Raw genomic sequence first — 18247 nt, 5'->3', positions numbered from 1 at the left:
GCGAGAAATGACTCGTCAGTCTTTTTTTAAAAAATAATTCAGTCACACCTAGACGCTCTCTTAAGGCATCAAAGACAATGAAATTGGATAACCCCTAGCGACTGTTTCGATTCTAGTGATGTTTTCATGATTTGAAGTTTTTTGTTTTTTTAGTTTTATACGTATTCTTATTTTCTTTAGTTTTAAAAAAATAAGACACAGTTTAGAGTAGTACCTAACATTCGCAAACAAACATGGCCAAGCAGAATAAATCGCGGAACTAATTTCATGATGTAAAATGTTGGCTATGTCAATTATAGGTACAAGTGTATTGTTTGACGGTCTAGAACCTGGAAAAAACTCTTTAGAAATCGAAGAAACAACTTCATCAACTTTACAGTTCATATAAACGACCAAAACGTCTTCCAGATCAAGCTATCGCAGAAACAGAATAATTTAACTGTGGACCTTTGTAAGTTTGCTCTTAAAGACAGTGTGTGAAGTGTCGGACTCATCAAACGCTTCATCACTAATTGTAAGTGTTTAAACAACCACGCAGCTCAGTTTCTTGAAGAAGGCCAGTAGTTCTGACAGCGGATTATACACCTGGAAATGGCGGAATGGCAAGACTCAACAAATGAACACAGAGCCATCTTTATTAAAGTTGGTAAGAAAGGTAAGCTATTAACTAAGTTAAGAAACCATGCATTTGTAGAAATGTCTTGTAGACCATTTTTTAGTATGTAACACAGGCTTCTCAAAAAATTAAAAACATTTCTAAAAACTCTGTTGTCCTGCAAACATCCGTCGTTATTTTTCGGATTGAAATATCGCGTAGCTTGAAATCTTGTAAAAGAGGTTTCACGGTAAACTCTGTGTGTTCCTCTGACTATAATAAAGTGCGAAACGATTTCCTCCATAGAAAATGCATTGAAAGATAAACACGGAAATATTCCCATTTTGAGTTTTGACCTCCAGCTTGGAGATAAACGAGTCTCATTCCACGCTTGTATGGAACAAATCTTATAAGAGAACAGGTATGAATTTATTATTTGCACGACATTGCAGCAAACACAAGGATCAATTCCGCTTAAACTTTTGAATGTAGTTTCTTAAAATTGTCTCACCACAAAATTTACACGAAGGCTTGTTTCCAAACTTTTTAAACTATTTTGACTGATACACTTGTTCCTCAAAATAATTAATATTTGGGTATACTCCTACAAAGATGTCATATTATTCTTGTAACACAAATAACTATCAGAAACTTGTTATTTTTAAAGCTTCAGACAATACACATACTGGTAACCCTCTGATGATGCAGCGTCGGGGGCAACAGCCGCTACAACTGTGTGTGTCCTCTTGATCGTCGTTGGTACTGCAACAGCTGGTGGGGTTCTGGATGAGGAATAAAGCTAACTTTAGCATAGGTAATCTAACTGCAGTTTTTATCTTCAAATCTGTGCGAGTGTGTGCAAAAGAAAAGGATGAATATACGAAGAGTAGATTGAGAAATATAACAGCAACCTGCCATATCTGTAGGACATAATGTTATCGTCTCTGTTTTGGATCAAGAAGCAATGAAAAGTTAAGAAAGTGTGAATGAGAGATTGAAAAGCAAGCTGTGAAACAACACTGACCAAATGAAAAGTTAAATGTCAATTGTAGCATCTGTATCTGTCTTGACAGAGGTACAAATTTGTGGCCGATACTACCGGTGGAGGGGGTCTGACCATGCTAAGGAACAATCAGATCAACGGCCAGTTCTTGAGCAATGTAGATAACCCTCATTCCGGAAACTACAGCCATGACCCCAACTACACTGACGACAATGAACAAGACCCGATCCAGCATTATGATCCTAACTACGACGACATAAATTCAACATATGCGTGTGTTAAGAAGAAGGGAAAGAGTCAATCAACTGAGCCTACCACACCCAGGACTAACAGTAAGGACACCAGCCAACCTCTTGACCCTTACTACTCGGATATCAAGGAACCCACTATAAGCCCCGAGTATGAAAACAACCACACTAACGACACAGAACACGACAAGAGTCACAATTATGATCCCAACTACACTGATGTCAACGACCATGAGGCTAGCAAGCCACCTGACCCCGACTACTCTGACGTCAACCAGCCCTCGAGCCTCAATTATGACCCCAACTACACTGATGTCAAGGAAGAAGAAAACAGTCAACCAGATGACCCCACCTACGCACATGTCAAGAAACGGAACATGATACATCCAGACCATTCTACTGATGCTCAAGTCGAAACCGAGGACACGATAAAACCCGACGATGTCTACTATGATGAAGTTCCGAAACAGGAGGCAAGCCTGGCGGTTGATACAACGTATCTACAGGTGAACAAACAGGAGATGAAGCCTAGAAAGTGGCATCACTTTCAGTTCCAAAGACAAGCAGAATCCTGCCGCAACACATAACCCCAACTATGTTCAGAGAAAAGAAGATGCGACTGAGGTAGGCGGATTCTACAATCACCTCCATGACATACACCAACATGTTGACCCCAACTATGATCACATCGAAAGCAGCACGAGACAGGCAGCTGACCCCACCTTTCAACAAGTCAGGGGACATAATGATCTCAGTTATCCTAATGTCAAAAGAGAGAATACGATTCAGAAAGAACATATGAACTACGATCATATCAAACAACAGACCTAGGCAAGTCAGATAAACTCTCCCACGTTCATGTAAAGAAAAAAAGACAATCCAATTAGAGGACAATTATGATCACCTGGTAAGTTGATCAGGTGTCTTGGTAAAACTGAAATCGGTTCCTTGACTGTGTCGCTACAATCACTGCTCGTCTTTTTTTTTTTTTTTTTGCTGTCTTTAAGATAGGCATGAAAATAATTTATCTTAATTTTAAATAAATAATTATTTGTATGTGAACTATAAATAGCTCTCTCGTCAATATACAAGTTAAAGGACGTTTGATATGTTTGGCATCAACATATTATGAAAATGATCACTTTGTCCTTATCTAGCAAGGACCTTTTTGTCACTTTGTACAACTGTCTTCTTGTTAGAGTTGAGATGTATCGACGACAAAAGAATTATTTCCGATAATTGTGTTAAAAATGTAATTGTTAATTAGTCAAAACTTTACTTGCAACTTTGAAACAACCAAAATACTCAGCTCTGTTGTAATGAGTAATATGTGTCATGCTATATATTTCTACATATAACATTTTGGTTGTCTTATTAGTTTTTGGGGAAGGCAATTGAACATTGTGAGTAGTCATTGTTAAAATTTAAAAAAAAAACATAGTTGCGCCTGTTGCAACCTTAGCTGAGCTTAAACATCAATTCCCAACTTTTTGGAAAGAAGAGGAAGAATGACTTGGATCACAAAAAAAAAATATGCATTGATTTCCTGTTTAACATAGCAAATAAGCAGAAGTTTCATGTAAAAGAAATAAAATCTTTATTGTCACTACAAAAAGGTTTGGCGAGAGGTACATTGTTTACACGGGTTTGTATATATAATAGATTTCTAGTATCATCTCCCCATTGTCTTTATTCTTTTATCCTTTTTTTACTTCCCTATCTACTAATTTCTCATTCGCCTTTGTTTGCTTAACTAACATATTTTTGCTTTTGCTGGACATACAAGAGTAGAATGAATGAGATCATGTACACATGAATGAATGAATGGAAAGTGTTATTTCTATGTTCCTCGTTTTGTAAATGTATTTTAAATGTGTTGTAGAATACCAATGTGTAGAAATAAATGTCGATGTATAGTTTTTGTAAATCTTTAATAGAATTACAATAAAAGTAATTTAACTTACATGTACAAGTTGTCATTAGTCTTATAATATCGTCTAAATGGTATCGTGATATCACTCAGATTTGTTACGAACAATTCTCTCCAGGAAACAGGTTTGCGAACTTAAGAAGTCACAAATGTAGTACTACTTATTTAAATGTTTCCTGCTGCCGTAGTTTTCTAAAGAGCATTCAAACGAATCACATTCTCAAATGACTAAACTAAAATAATCTAAATGACAATGTCTGATTTTACATGCACACCATATATCTATAAGAGACTGTCTCTTGTGACAACATGCGTTCGGTTTAGCGAGAAGAATGTTACACTGTGCAGACAACACAGATGGTCATAACAGAAAGAGAATTACAATTAAAGACAAAAGAGATGATTACAAAGAAATTTAAAAATTACACACCGGTGCTACTGTCGCATACAGAAGTAATCCATTTATCTAAGAGCACGCAGGTGATCGTAGGTGAGGTCTTCTTGCTGGATTATTCCCTCCTGTACGGGGTGTAGGTAGGTGGAGTTATGTGCTCGACTTTTGTCTTGTTTTCTGATGTAAGCATATTTTCTCTGACCTGGGTGGTTCATCTCTTCTTTGATGTACACGTAGCTGGGGTCATGTGGATGACTCATGTCATCATCTTGGACGTCTTTGATGTCAGTATAGACCGAGCCATCTACCTGTCTCGTTTCCTCATTATTGTCTCGACACTCAGTATCAACACCAGGTGGACTCGAAGAGTATTCCTGGCAACAGAATACAATCTCTGCAAAACAAAGAGAAATAATATTTAATATTTATGGTATTCAAATCTGTCCTCTTCTAAGTACTATGTCTATTATTCCCCTTTGTCCTTTTTTTCGATTTGCTGATGCCGAAGAAATGCGAGTAGCTTTAATTTAGTCAGTTGTGGAGACAGCTTTTAAAGCAAATATCCATCCATCCGTTGATTTCCTTTTGAGCTTCAGTCACACATTTCAAAGACATTCTTTCAACTTACTTCGCTTCCATAAGATGAAGCCAACAGCAACTACAACAACGACACCGACGAAGGCACATGTGGATGCAGTTATCCATGGAATGCTAGAGCGCTCCTCCGAGGACATGGTTACTAGAAACAAGTCACAAGTGGGAATTAGGATACATTATTTGAAGGAAATATTTGAGATATGATCAGTTTTGTGTTATACACCATGATTCCATGTAAACCAGTGTCTACAGTTTGATCAGAGCTTCTTTTTTCATCAAATATTTGTATGGTACTTGCGATGAGATAAAGCACGACGAAGAGATTGTAGTATAAGTTTAATTGTAGTGGACAGCAGACAAATACAAAATTGTCTACATAAATGATTTCATTCACAACTGTTTGATTAACACTTGCAATACCGTTGATTCATCTTATTGACCATAATTATGGAATTATCCGTTTATCAAACAGTGGAAGTCCACTTTTGCTACCAACGGTCACAACAGTCATCTTTTACGTTGCACGATATTTTACGAGAGGAGAGTCACCACCGGTGTTCTAAGATACACTTTTTGAGAATAGTTTTGTTAATCTTGTGCATGCATGTCCGATTGTTTACTTTCACATGCATCGTACTTACTGACAGATATGAAAATTTCCTTCCGTTTTTCAGTTGAAGTGTTTCTGAGGTTAACCCACGTCCAGGTATAGTTCCTGCTGTCAAATCTGCTGAATTTTTTGTAAAACTGGACAGAATTTTGTTTAAGCACCGACACACGGATGTAGCATTCGATGTATCGGATTCATCGCAGTTTGTTGTTAATATTAACTTACAGACGTCTATAGAAAACGAACCTTCTGGATACGTGATCTTCAATTGTATTCTGTCTTTGCTGTTCCTCTCACAACCAGGCGTCCATTGTAAATTAGCCGTGAGATTGATATAGCTGTTCTCTTTAATTTCTATCCATTGGTCTGAAGACCTTAAGCCATCGAATTCCAGAGAGATACCTGCAAGAAACCCAACCTTTAAAGAAATAGAATTTGTTTTAACGCTGTTAGTATAAAATTATTTCCTTCTACAATTAATCTTTAGTAATTCTCTGCCTTTTGCAGACCTATGCTCTACTGGGGATGATAAGGAACAAGAAGAAAACAAGAAGAATTCTTTGCCTGACATTCATTTAATTCCTTCTATGATACATGGCGCCTTTGAGTAGTCAGTTAAATAGAAATTATGTTTTCCTGTATTAAAATGGATTCAGAAGGCAAATTATCTTCAACACTTACAGTTCATATTGGAAGAGTCAGTAATCCTCAACAGGCCAAGCAAAACCCAGCAACCAGTAGACCATCCTCCGGTACTCATGTAATCAGCAATCATATTCGCACAGAAACCAACCTCTGCCAGTAGTCGACAAAGTCAAGACTAAAAAACTAAGGCGTACTGTGACAATATATAAATTGTAAGGTGACAATTGTACAGACTGGCTTAAACCCAATTATTAAAACCTGACGACCTTTCAGTTTCCGGGAAATCTTGTTTTTTGTGTGTAAGAGGTCGAAGAAGACTTCTGTCCTCTATATTTTCGTCGCCAAGTCGATAGTGAGTTACTTTAATATGGTCATTGTCTTTATTTTTCTCCTTGTTTTAAGATATTTTTAAGAGAACCAATTACACACAGTAATCCTTTCCTAGCTCCTTTACATATCTCATCTCCGTTTTACCACAAGAGAAGCGAAATAATTTCTACATGTATAGTCAAAAGTAAGCGGTTTTGTCGATGATGTCAGTCTATCGTAGGGATAAGGAACCTATTTTCCTCCAATGGTCATTTTAATGTTTGTAGCATCATTTGTGGGACATTTGAAGTTATCGGATTAAAATGTTGCCTGCTTTATTTAGTCAAACCATAGCTTCCTTGCTGTCTCTTAACACTTTTCCAATGTGTACAAAACGAGCCTGCTTTCCTCTGATTAACCAGAATTTATTTTACTATTAAGAAAAACTTGTAAATTTACGAAAATCTGCGGTTGTCTTAGTGGGTCAGATGTTTTCCATCCCTGGTAAAAAGTAATAGAAATATAAAAATATAGTATGCTTAATTAAACAAGCTTTTGCAGCTAATTAAATCTCAAGACATTAATAAGATATCTCATTTCTTGAAAGTGTTGTCGGTTAGTAATTTAAGAAAACAGTTATCAACATTATCTTTCACAGAGCATTTGTGTAGATTAAATTTGTTGGAACTTTTTTGTAAATTACTTTTTTGTTATTTGATGCGATTGCTTTCAAAGAAGAGTCTCTTCAAAAAGTCTCAATCACTGCCGAAGCAATCTATAAAAAAAAAGAACAAGAAAAAGAAGGACAGGAAGGTTTAATGTTTCATTTAACTCTGCTTGAAATCATTATCTTGTAGACACTGGAAGGGGTTAGGTCAGTTCACTAACACTACAACCATTAGGTTACAATAGCCAATAACTTTAAACAGTCAGAAACACCAACATCGTAGTGAAATGTTTCTCTTATATCAGCAGCCAGTGTCGTCACCAGTCGGCTTCTGCTTCCATGTTATAAAATAATGTGGAATCTGTTGGGGAAAAGGCATGAAGTTAATCCAAGAGTGATCAGGTATGTCACAGACAATATGAGAGTTATATAAGGAAGGTATAAAGATTCGTAGACTGGAGTGGCTGCCAGTTCGGAGTTGTCTCTGCTGTAAGCTGGTCATACTATGTTCTTGCTGTCTTTGTAGACTGTCTCCAGGATACCTGTCTGGTGTTGAATAGACTCGACTACAATGCCACTATTGTTTATCCCAGGGACAACCTTTCACGAGTTAAGCTCCCCTTTCTGTCACCGTTTCTCTTTCTCTTCCTCTCTTCCATCCTTAGTATTGCAGCTGCAGCTATGGTATTGTATTTGTTTCTCGAGTTGCGTCTTTGTCCAAGCATACTAAGCTGATTGTCATTAATCACCATCTCTCTTAGAAAAAAATCGGCTTCGGATCCTATCTTTATTTCAATCCCATTACCATTTTGCCAAGCGACTACATAAAACATGATATGAATTTCATATGACATGTTGCACATATCCTGTGTAAATTTTACAAAAGCATGAAAATCCTAATTTTTATTTCCTTTCACACTTAAGACACTAGGGTTGTTTTCCTGTTATTTGTATGTAAATTATCTTCACTTTTTCCGCATGGGATCGAGAACAAGAAACAAGGGCGTAATTCTCCATCCTCACTGATAGTCTCCCTCGACTAAAAGCCAAACAAAGAACAAACTGCAAATATTTCATATTCAAAGCAACGAAGCACAATGCATGATTATTGAGATTTCTTTGAGGTTAATGCTCATTGTTACGAAAACATTCATTCATCGCAAAAAGCACTTGGGTTTATCAAACATGTTCTTTTCATAACATAGACATAGTTGTAATCAATTTGTTTGATGTCCATGGCCCATGATAGCTACCCAGAGAACTTATAATTAAAAGCTTAATTTCAGGACAGATAACGATCAAAAGACTAAATGAACCTTTGTTGTGTGCAGGCGGATGCGAAATCCCTTTTTAGTTACAGCTATTGTGTCGAAACAAACAAGGATGCAGCTGACTTCTTACAACTGGAAGACATGATGTAATTGAAACTAGAAAGTAGTCGGATTAGACTGCGAAGGATCAAATCCATTTTAGGTTCTAAATGTGAAGAGGACGAAGAACTGGTTCATGCATCTGAGTTCATCAATCATTGGACTTGTTTGCCTCAGACCTGACTAACTATTGGCGACATGGATAGCAGTGTGTGGTGTGTGAGGTGCTGGCTTTTTCTCAGCATATTGAGGATTATTAACACCGCAAGTAATGATGCAGAGAATTGTAAGTGTTGTAACTGTAAGTAGACTAGCAATCATCGGACATAAGTATTTAGCATTTCACAAAGATTAAGTATTATCCAGTCATTGAAACCTACCTTTTACGCATTAGTGGACAATTGAAACAGTTAACCTTTGCATTGCTTTCTTAAATATTGATTTCAATCATTTCAAGTTTTGTTCTTGCAAGCCACTTTTTTAATATAAATTTTCATGTCTTCGATAGATTTGAAAGCTCAATAAATTACTAAATCGTTCATAATTGAGGCTATAAACAGAAAAAAACAAAGGAAAAATCAGAAAATAATTAAAATATGATGGTAAAAATCATTGGTGTTGTCCACACAGGTAAGGAGTTAGTGTTTGACGGTCTAGATTGGATCGAAATTGAAGAGGACAACTTCATCAACTTAACAGCTTATCAACTGGAGGCCTCTCAGTGTAACATAAGCGACCAAAATGTTCTACAGGTCAAACTAACATATCAAGTTAGAAATAAAACTGTGGACCTTTGTAAATTTACAATCAGGACAATCTGTGAACCATCAGACTCCTCGACTGCTACATCAAACTGTCGATGTTTAAATAACCGCACAGTTCAGTTCTTAAAGAAGGCCACTAGTTCCGACAGCAGATTATACACCTGGAGATGGCGGCATAGAGGATCAGAAGAACAAAGAGACATCTTTATTGATGTAAGAAAAGGTAAGTCATTAAATAAGTAAAGAAGCAGGCTTTTCTACATGTGTTTTTACAAACAAAAACTTCTGAGGATTTTTCTTAAAATTGTCAGATCCTTTGATCATGGTGCCTTGCAAAAAGTGAGTAGTTTTTACCTGATAGAATGTCGCTTAATTTGAAGACATAAAGGTCGTTTCAGGGAAACGTCTGGGTGTCTATTGTCTGGACAAGAGGTTCGTTAATGAAGGTTTACCATCACATAAATCACAGATAATACGGAAACATTTTGATAGACAATAGGTAGTAGACCTTTAGAAGCATTTTTCACTTAGGCCTTCATATCCCGTCTAAGAACAGGTATAGTTTATTATTTGCTTTACTATGACAACTCTAACAACCACAATATGTATTAGTCTAGAACTGCCACTACAGTTTTTACATTGGCTATTGCCATCACCATGATATTTAAATGAAGTTGCGTACTAAAATTTGTACAAAAGTGTTGGTAATTGATTAACATGCGATTATATTCTAACAACAAAATAAAATACGACTTTTTATTCATGTAAAATAAACAGTGTTTACTTATAAAAATTATGATACTTATTTCTAGATAACCTCTATGATGATACAGCAACAGCAGCAACAACCGCGTCAGTCACGTGTATTTTCTTGGGCCTGGTTGTTGTGGTTTGTCTGCGGCAGCAGGCTAAGAAAAGAAAAGGTAAGGTAATAGTAACTACTGTAATAATATTAGCTAGATGTGGAGCAGACGAAACAGAATCACTGCGTTGTAAATTTATAGAAAGATTTACATGCAGTCTTGAATTATTTCCTGTTTTTTGTCTTTCTTTTTCCAGTAGAGAGTGGAAGAGAAGGTTAAAAAAAAAGAAGCAAGAATGAAACTTTGAAAGAAAAAAAACGGTGCCTAACAATAAATAATTAAAATGCACCAGTGGTGTCTCTGTCTTGCAGAGGTTCAGGACCGGGGCCGAGATTATCGCTATTCTAGGTCTGGTGGTGCTGCGGACAATCAGGTCAGAGGTCAGTCCTTCAGCGAAGCAGAAGACCCTCCGTACGTTGACATCAGAGAACCTACTGCAAGTCATCACGATGACCACATCTACACCGACGTTACAGAGCACCACTGGATCCAGAATTACAACCCAAACTACGGTGAGGTCAAAGAGCAAAACACGACCCAGCCTGCAAAGCTAGGAGGCTGGTAGTGGGCTCCAATGATGGGTAGCCAAGGGATGTGGGCTCTACCGTTCGATATACTTGACGGTTGTCTTTCAGTTTGTGCTAAACACAGTTATGTCCCGTAAAGTGGTCTGTCCCGTTAGGCGTCGAGCGATGCGCGTGGTGGGTTGTCGTTGCGACTCGTGCTTTGACCGGCCGCCAATGACTTTCTCACGTTTGGAAAGACAAGCGCGCTACACACGTGACCCAGGCATTCCTTCCTTTGATCTTTTAGTAAGTTTGTTTAAGCACAGCAAAATTATTTATAGCTGTTAAAATTGTTTAATTTAATATTTATATATAGTCTTATTTTATTTTAAGACAAAGATTTGGCTTCCACGTAATCATTCTCAGATATTACTTCAGAGCTTGAAAAAAAAAGAACCATTTCTGGTAGAAACAGGGTTGAAATGAGATTTTAATTGTCAATAATACGAGTTGTTTGAGAAGCTTCACAATTATATTTGTTACTGCGGATATAAAAATCAAATAACGATGACTGCATTGAAAGAGCTTAGTGCATACTGCGTCAATTGTATCCTTTTTTGCCATAAAACCCTCGATCACTTCTAAAACATCTCAGATTTCCAGTGTGAAATGTGTTGGCTCATGTTCTTACTACCATTTTGGGATTTGAAGTACACTAACAGATGTTGTTTCAGGGTTTGATTTGAGCAGTTGTCATGGGCAGCTACTGGTTAATGTTAAGGTTTACTGCTTTTTAAATCACCAGGAACTCACTTTTGGATTTATTTGGCAGAGGAATCCATTGGCAGTGTCGTCACTGTTCGGCTTCTGTTTCATGTTCTAAATATAATGTAGGGTCTGTTGGGAAAAAGAAGGTTAACCCAATAATGATCACGTATATCACAGACAATACAGGTGTTATATAAGGAAGGTATAAATATTTGTAAACCGAAGTGTCTGCCAGTTCAGACTTGCTTTTTCTACAAACTGTCCATGCTAAGTTCATCATCATTATCTTAGGATCCTATCTTTCCAGTGACTGAATCAAACGTGAATTTCATACATAACACATGTTGCATATACTCTGTGCACATTTTCCAGAAAATCAAAATCCGCAGTTTTTAATTTACTATTGACTCTTAAGACACTAGTCATATTATCCTCCTATTGTTATGTAAATTATCTTCATTACTTCCGCATGGGATCGAGGACAAGGAACAAAGACCGTAGTTTTTCATCCATACGGATAGTCTCCCTCGGCTAAAAGCCAACGGGCTGATATTTTTCTTTGATACCTTAGTGTCTCTTTTTCTGTAGACAGGTGATTTGTGGTCAGGCCTGTGCATCGCTTATACACCAGTAGTCTGTCTTTCTGTCTACTCATCCAGCCCAATCCTTCTCCAACTCTCTCTCTCTCCCCACACACAACCACACAAACACAAACAGTCAGAAACTGAAACTTAAGGTCGCCACCCAGAAAAATGAAAAGCTCAATATCAGTACAGAAAATTGAAGCTTTGTTTAGTACAAGTAGGCGGATGAGGAATCGGATTGTTTTAGTGTGAAAAACGAGCTTTTACTTAACTATAGGAGTTGTGTTGAAACACACAAGGATGTAATATAGTCATATCAGACGGCGAAGGATTAAATCCACTTTAATGGAACATTTTACATCCTAAACTTTAAGAGAACAAAGAACTGGTTTTGTCATCCAGTTTTATTGATCTTTGGAACTTGTGTTCGTCTGACCTGACTAATTACTAGCTACATGGATACAAGTGTCTGGTGTATGAGGTGCTGGATTTTTCTCAGTACATTGAGCATTATTAACACCTCAAATACTCAAGCCAAGAATTGTAAGTATTGTAACTGTAAGTAGACTAACAGTCATCAGAATGGCTTATCTTACTTTTTACGCATCAGTGAGCATTTAAATCAGGTGAACTGTTTGACATAAAATATTAGTTTTAATCATTTTAAGTTTTGTTTCTGCTGTAATATTTATTTTTGTTGTTTTGAAAAAAAGGTATTTAGACCTTTCTTTATTGAGGGTTCAGAAACAAAAACAAACATAAGAAGCAGAAGATTTCAATTTAAAAATTCAAAATTATTTGTATTTTCTATACAGGTAAAGAGTTAGTATTTGGAGGTCTAGGAACTGGAGAGAATCGGATCGAAATTGAGGAGGACAAGTACATCAACTTAACAGTTTATCCACTGGATGCCTCTCAGTGTAACATAAACGACCAAAATGTCTTCCAAGTCAAACTAGCATATCAAGGTAGCAATAGAACTATTGACATGTGTAAGTTTACAATCAAGACAATCTGTGAAGCGTCAGACTCATCGAATGTTACATCAAACTGTCGATGTTTAAATAACCGCACAGTTCAGTTCTTAAAGAAGGCGACTAGTTCTGACAGCAGATTTTACACCTGGAGATGGCGGCGGCATAATGGACCAGAAGAACAAAGAAACATCTTTATTGAAGTAATAAAAGGTAAGTCATTAAAAAAGTAAAGAAGCAGGTTTTTCTGCATGTGTTCTTACAAACGTAAACCTCTGAGCATGATGCTTGAAAGAGTCAAAACTATTTTCAGAACCTTGGATCATGGTGCCTTGCAATAATCGGATGTTTTTTTCTCAATAAAATGTCGCGTAGCTTAAAGACATGTAGAACCCGTTCCAGACAAACGTATCTTTGTTCCTCCTAACAAGAAGTACGTTCACGAAGATTTACTATCACATAAATCCCATGAAGGCAGATAATACGGAAATACATTTTAAATCTCGATCGGCATCTGTAGTGGATCATAAAAAAAATTTCCCGTTGGGCCTAAATTTCTTTGTTTTCGCTATGACCAGGACGAGTGCAACAACCACAGCATCTGTTTGTGTAGAACTACCAACAGGCTTTTTACATTGACCATCGCTATCACTATGAACTTTAAATGAAATGTCGTAATAACAGTTTTAATAAAAGTGTTGGTAAGCGATTTAAACGCGATAATATTACATAAAAAAGTAAAATCGAATTTAATATGATTATTGTAAAACTAATAACTTTTGGTGAAAAAACTTCTCCTACTTATTTGCAGCTAACCACTATGATAATACAGCAACGACTGCATCAGTCACGTGTGTTTTCTTGGGCCTGGTTATTGCGGCTATAGTTGGTGTTGTCGTTTGGCTGCGTCATAAGGCTAAAAATAGCAGAGGTAGGTTAATTGCATGTACTCTAGCATGTAGTGTCTTAAATAATTACTGTTTTATGTTTCTTTTAATAGTAAAGAGAGGACAGAAGGTAAGAAAAAGTAAATGAATATTTCAGACAAAATGCGCATAAACAATAAATACAGTAAATATTTGAATTCATTAATGATGTGTCCATCTGTCTTGCAGAAGTTCAAAACCATGGCCGAGATCATCGCTGTTCTAGTTCTGATAGAACCAGGAACAATCAGATCAGGAGCCAAGCAAACAACCCCGGCTACATTGACATCACAGCTACTACGAGTCATCATGATGACCCCAACTACACTGATGTCTTAGGGCAGTACTGGAACTCTAATTACAACCTGAGCAATGGGGAGGTCACGGAACAGAACACTAGCCAGCTCCTCACCTACATCTGTGGCAGAGAACAAGACGAGAGCCAGTCACTTGACCCTTCTTACGAAGAAGTACAGCTTAAAGAGATACCAGCGTATGCTCGTGTTAACAAACCAAAGGTTAAAATTTAAAATGATCCAACCAGAGGTAATGTCAAAAAACATGACAAAAGCTAACCACTTGAACCCATCTATGCCAGTGTTAAAAGACAAGACTCAAGCCACCCATTCAACTCTGTCCAGAAGCCATCAAAGATCCCCCTGCGATCCAGAAATGTGACCTCAACTGCACGAGCGTTAAAGAACAGAGCAGGAGTGTTATTCCTTGTATGCACAAGTCAAAGCCAACCACTTGAACGAAAGTACAATAATGTCAAAGAAAATTGAACAAGCCAGTCATTTGACCTCAAATACGCTGATGATAAGAACAGGACAAAAACAAACCACTTGACCCCTCTGTGCTTAAGTTAAAAGATAGAACAGAAGTCCGCCTCTTAACATTGCCTTCAAAGAAGAAAAGAAGGTGGCTGTCCATATGCTTATGCTGTGAAGCAAAAGATGATCGATGTAAATAATCACACCAATGCTCCTATCAGAAAAGAAGATGATCTTATGTACACTGACGTATAAAAATGGGAGGGAAACCGAGCGAAGGACAAGACAAGAAACACACATGTAGACACTTTTAACATACGAAGCGAGGAGAGCACCGTGCGATCACCTGATTACATACATACATTGAAACAAAGAAGACACAAGCACATTATCTACAATAACCCATGAGAAGAATATTCGCCAACATGATGACCCTAACTATTCTCACTGAATAACTTTCCAGTAGCACAAGGGAGATAATGGTCACGCAGACCGTATGTCACAAAGAGAGAATACGATCAATCAAGGCGACCACACCTAAGATCACATTAAACAACAGAAAATGAGACATATGACGTTAAAGTATGTACACAGATTTTTTGTTTGTATAAGTATAATTGTTTATCATATTCCGTTGAAAAATAAAAAGTAAATGATGTGTTTAAACAGTGCCGACTCAATATATCTTATATATAAGTACATGTAAGGTAAAAAATAAATCAAGCTAAAGATGTTGTAATACAGATGCATGATTTATGTTACAAAATGAATGGTTAATTTTATCGTGAATGGATTCTTTTAATGCGACTGATCTTATTCGTCTGCATGCGATCACTGTCTTCTACTAAAAAACCTATTATTCTCTAATCACACACACGCACACACGCACACACGCGCAGACACAAGCAGACACACCCATATGCACACAAATAAATGCATTTACAGCACACACGAACACGCAAACACACTCAATTACAAACATAAAATTAAATTAAATTCATTGAAATAAAAGAAATGCACAATACACTTAGAACCAAGCCTTACTAAAACCTACAGATTCATCATCAGGATCATATGGGCAACTGTGTTGTCGAAATAATTCGGAAAGTGCAAAACTAAGCACTCACAAAAAGAAGGAAACTGAAAGTTTATTGTGAATACAGAAAACGATCACGCGCTCCACCTGAACAACATACGAGGTACGAAGAACGGGAAACAATAAAACGGACTTTTCTACATTTCTACAATATGAAGGAAGTGGAAAGGTCGTCTCACTTTGTCTCTCTCTCTCTCACACACACACACGAGGAGCAGCAAGCAGACTGACACACAATCAGTGTTTCCTATTTCTATTCTCTTCATGTCTCCATAACCAAATCCTGCAGAATGCAGCTCAACACTTACAATGATATTTCAATTGCGTCTAATACCATAGATTGCTTTTTTTAAATCACTCATTTACACCTTTATTTTATTTTATTTTATTTTTTTTTTTTTTTTTTGCTTTTTGGTTTGTTTCACTGGTTCTTTTTTCTTAACGACTTTTAAAAAGAATGCATTGAAATATAAATATTAAAGTATACACATTCGAAATAAGGATTCACATAGTCGTATAATTGTGTCCCGACAACCAAGTCTTCCGCTTTCAAACAGGGGTAAGGTTGTCATAAAAACTGAAAAATCATCTTAACTGACTGAAAAAGACTAAACTGATTTGGCTAGTGTCACTTCCATGAGATACATGAACACAAGGAAAGATGACTTCTCAGATTCTTTAGTTTGTCAAATACTGGAAGCTAAGACTGAGCAGTGTAATAAATGGATACATGGGTGTAGGTGTAGTGAATGTTGGGTTTTGCTAAGTTTGTTGTGAATTCCAGTACATCCAGTGACCACACTGCAATAAAGTGCTGCAGAAAAACCCCGCCAGCCATTCCAACACAAACATTTTCCTAAAGTAGTACCAATGATTTCTATTTTTGTATTTTAAAATATTTTAGTAATTTTTTCTAGCTGTTGATGTGAAAATAGAAAAGTATCAATGTTCCACTCTCTTCTTTATTTATTGGTTGTTGTAATTAGTTATTTCGAACATTACTTTTGCTTAATTTCTTAAACTCCCCATGGGCGACTACAATAAAAAGTGGAGGGAAAGGGAACGAAGAAATCCGAAAGGCTGTAAAAATAATAAGAAACTAAATTGACAATCCTAAATTGACTGAATAAAGATGTGTACGTGATAAACAATACATGAATAGAATTGAAAGAAAAAAACCCCATATAAACAGATTGTACAACTTGCAGACAGACTATACTAATAGCAGCGTAGTTGACCCGCTTTCTCTCCATCCAACGTGCACACACACACATACACAATCACTCACACACTCACACACACAAACACACACTCACACCACTCTTTTTTCACCCAAGTTTCCACGCTCTTTCCTTCTAGCGCGCACAAGTACGCACGCGCACGAACATTTAATAAAAAAAGAGTTGAAAACTGAAGCTTAAGGAAGAAGCACAGAAAAAAATAGAATCTGATAATGAACACGTGACTGAAAGAAGCTGTGTTACTTGAAAGGAGGCAGAAACAGTCCCAGTACATTCGACTTGCAAACTGACCTTCGACTCTGCTGTTTCCACTCTTTCTTGCTGGTGTATTTTACAGTCTGAATGCACAGACACTAAAAAGTCAGTTCTCAGATTGCTCAACACAAATTAGTGTGTATGAGTGATGACTAATTATTGTCAACATGGAAACCGTTGTGCAGTGTGCCAAGTGTTGCCATTTCCTGTTCACTCTACAATCGTTTTCGCCGCAAGCTATCACGATGATTGTAAGTGTCCTGAATTGTTGGCAGACAGTTCTGATAACTACATTGAAATAGGCATGCCTAAATTTTTCATTTTTAAAAGTGTATGCTTCATTTAAGAAACATTTAACCCTCCTCTACTGTACTCTGTCTAAACATTTTCTAATTAGTATTAAACGGATTTTCCGCCTGCTTTTTAATTTCATTACCAATTGTATTGTCTTCTGTAAGTTTTGTTTTGGAAAATAAATAAAACGTTACCTAAATCGTAATTTTAAAAAAGATGAACAATTTAAAAGAATGATAAAAAATTTAGAAATTCAAATGCAAAATCAAGGTGAAGAGCAAACACTCAGCACTTAGTATGCGATGTTAAAGAGTTTGTTCTCTTTTTATTGTCATAGGTGTACAGTTTGAGTCTGGAGCACTAGGATTTACAACAAACTGGACTGAAATCAAAGAGAACAACTATATCAACCTAACAGCTCGCCTACAAGACAACTCTCAGTGTAAAACAAATAGCAACAACATCTTACAGATGAAGATATCCTATCAACAGATTAACAGAGCTGTGGACCTTTGTAAGTTTATACTAAACACAACATGTGAACTGTCGGACTCATCAGATGGTACATCCAACTGTAAGTGTTTAAACAACCATACAGTTCAGTTTTAAAGAAGGCCAGTAGTTCTGACAGCAAATTATATACTTGGAAATGGCGGCAAGGCAAGAACCCAGAAAAACACTTGGACATCTTTATCTCTGTAACAAAAGGTAAGTCACTACAAATGTCATGAAACAATCATTTCTACACGTGTTTTGTAGAAAGTCAGTCATTGCATAAGTAGACTCGTTCTCAAACATTCTGTTAAGAAGTTTGCAATTTTTCAGAACCGTTGAT

The 18247-nt window shown here is 36.8% G+C and overlaps 1 protein-coding gene and 1 long non-coding RNA gene across 7 annotated transcripts; one reads left to right on the top strand and one right to left on the bottom strand.

The window, feature by feature from the left end:
• Positions 1 to 502: 502 nt before the first annotated feature.
• LOC112568725 lies at positions 503 to 17280 on the bottom strand. Of its 6 annotated transcripts, XR_003100161.1 has the most exons (7): positions 17155 to 17254; positions 11315 to 11398; positions 9950 to 10040; positions 6059 to 6172; positions 5409 to 5779; positions 4799 to 4909; positions 2825 to 4564 (listed from the first exon to the last, which is right to left on the bottom strand). It is a non-coding gene; the product is annotated as an uncharacterized LOC112568725 (long non-coding RNA). The 6 variants fall into 6 exon arrangements; XR_003100159.1 differs by lacking the exon at positions 11315 to 11398 and adding an exon at positions 503 to 585 and having other exon boundaries at positions 4207 to 4564; positions 6059 to 10040; positions 17155 to 17280; XR_003100160.1 differs by lacking the exon at positions 11315 to 11398 and having other exon boundaries at positions 17155 to 17280.
• LOC112568724 lies at positions 1207 to 3455 on the top strand. Its single transcript, XM_025246177.1, has 2 exons — positions 1207 to 1409; positions 1669 to 3455. The coding sequence occupies exon 2, from the start codon at positions 1714 to 1716 to the stop codon at positions 2431 to 2433; it is 720 nt and encodes a 239-aa protein (XP_025101962.1). The 5' UTR covers positions 1207 to 1409; positions 1669 to 1713; the 3' UTR covers positions 2434 to 3455.
• Positions 17281 to 18247: the final 967 nt, after the last annotated feature.

Source organism: Pomacea canaliculata, linkage group LG7, assembly GCF_003073045.1.
Source record: "Pomacea canaliculata isolate SZHN2017 linkage group LG7, ASM307304v1, whole genome shotgun sequence".
Lineage (NCBI taxonomy): Eukaryota > Metazoa > Mollusca > Gastropoda > Architaenioglossa > Ampullariidae > Pomacea > Pomacea canaliculata.
The sequence above is the reverse complement of the archived record's forward strand: the minus strand, read 5'-3'. Positions and strand labels throughout refer to the sequence as shown.

What these genes read in the sequence shown, in the direction of transcription:
- LOC112568724 (XM_025246177.1), top strand. Translation starts at nt 1,714, where the DNA reads ATGCTAAGGAACAATCAGATCAACGGCCAGTTCTTGAGCAATGTAGAT.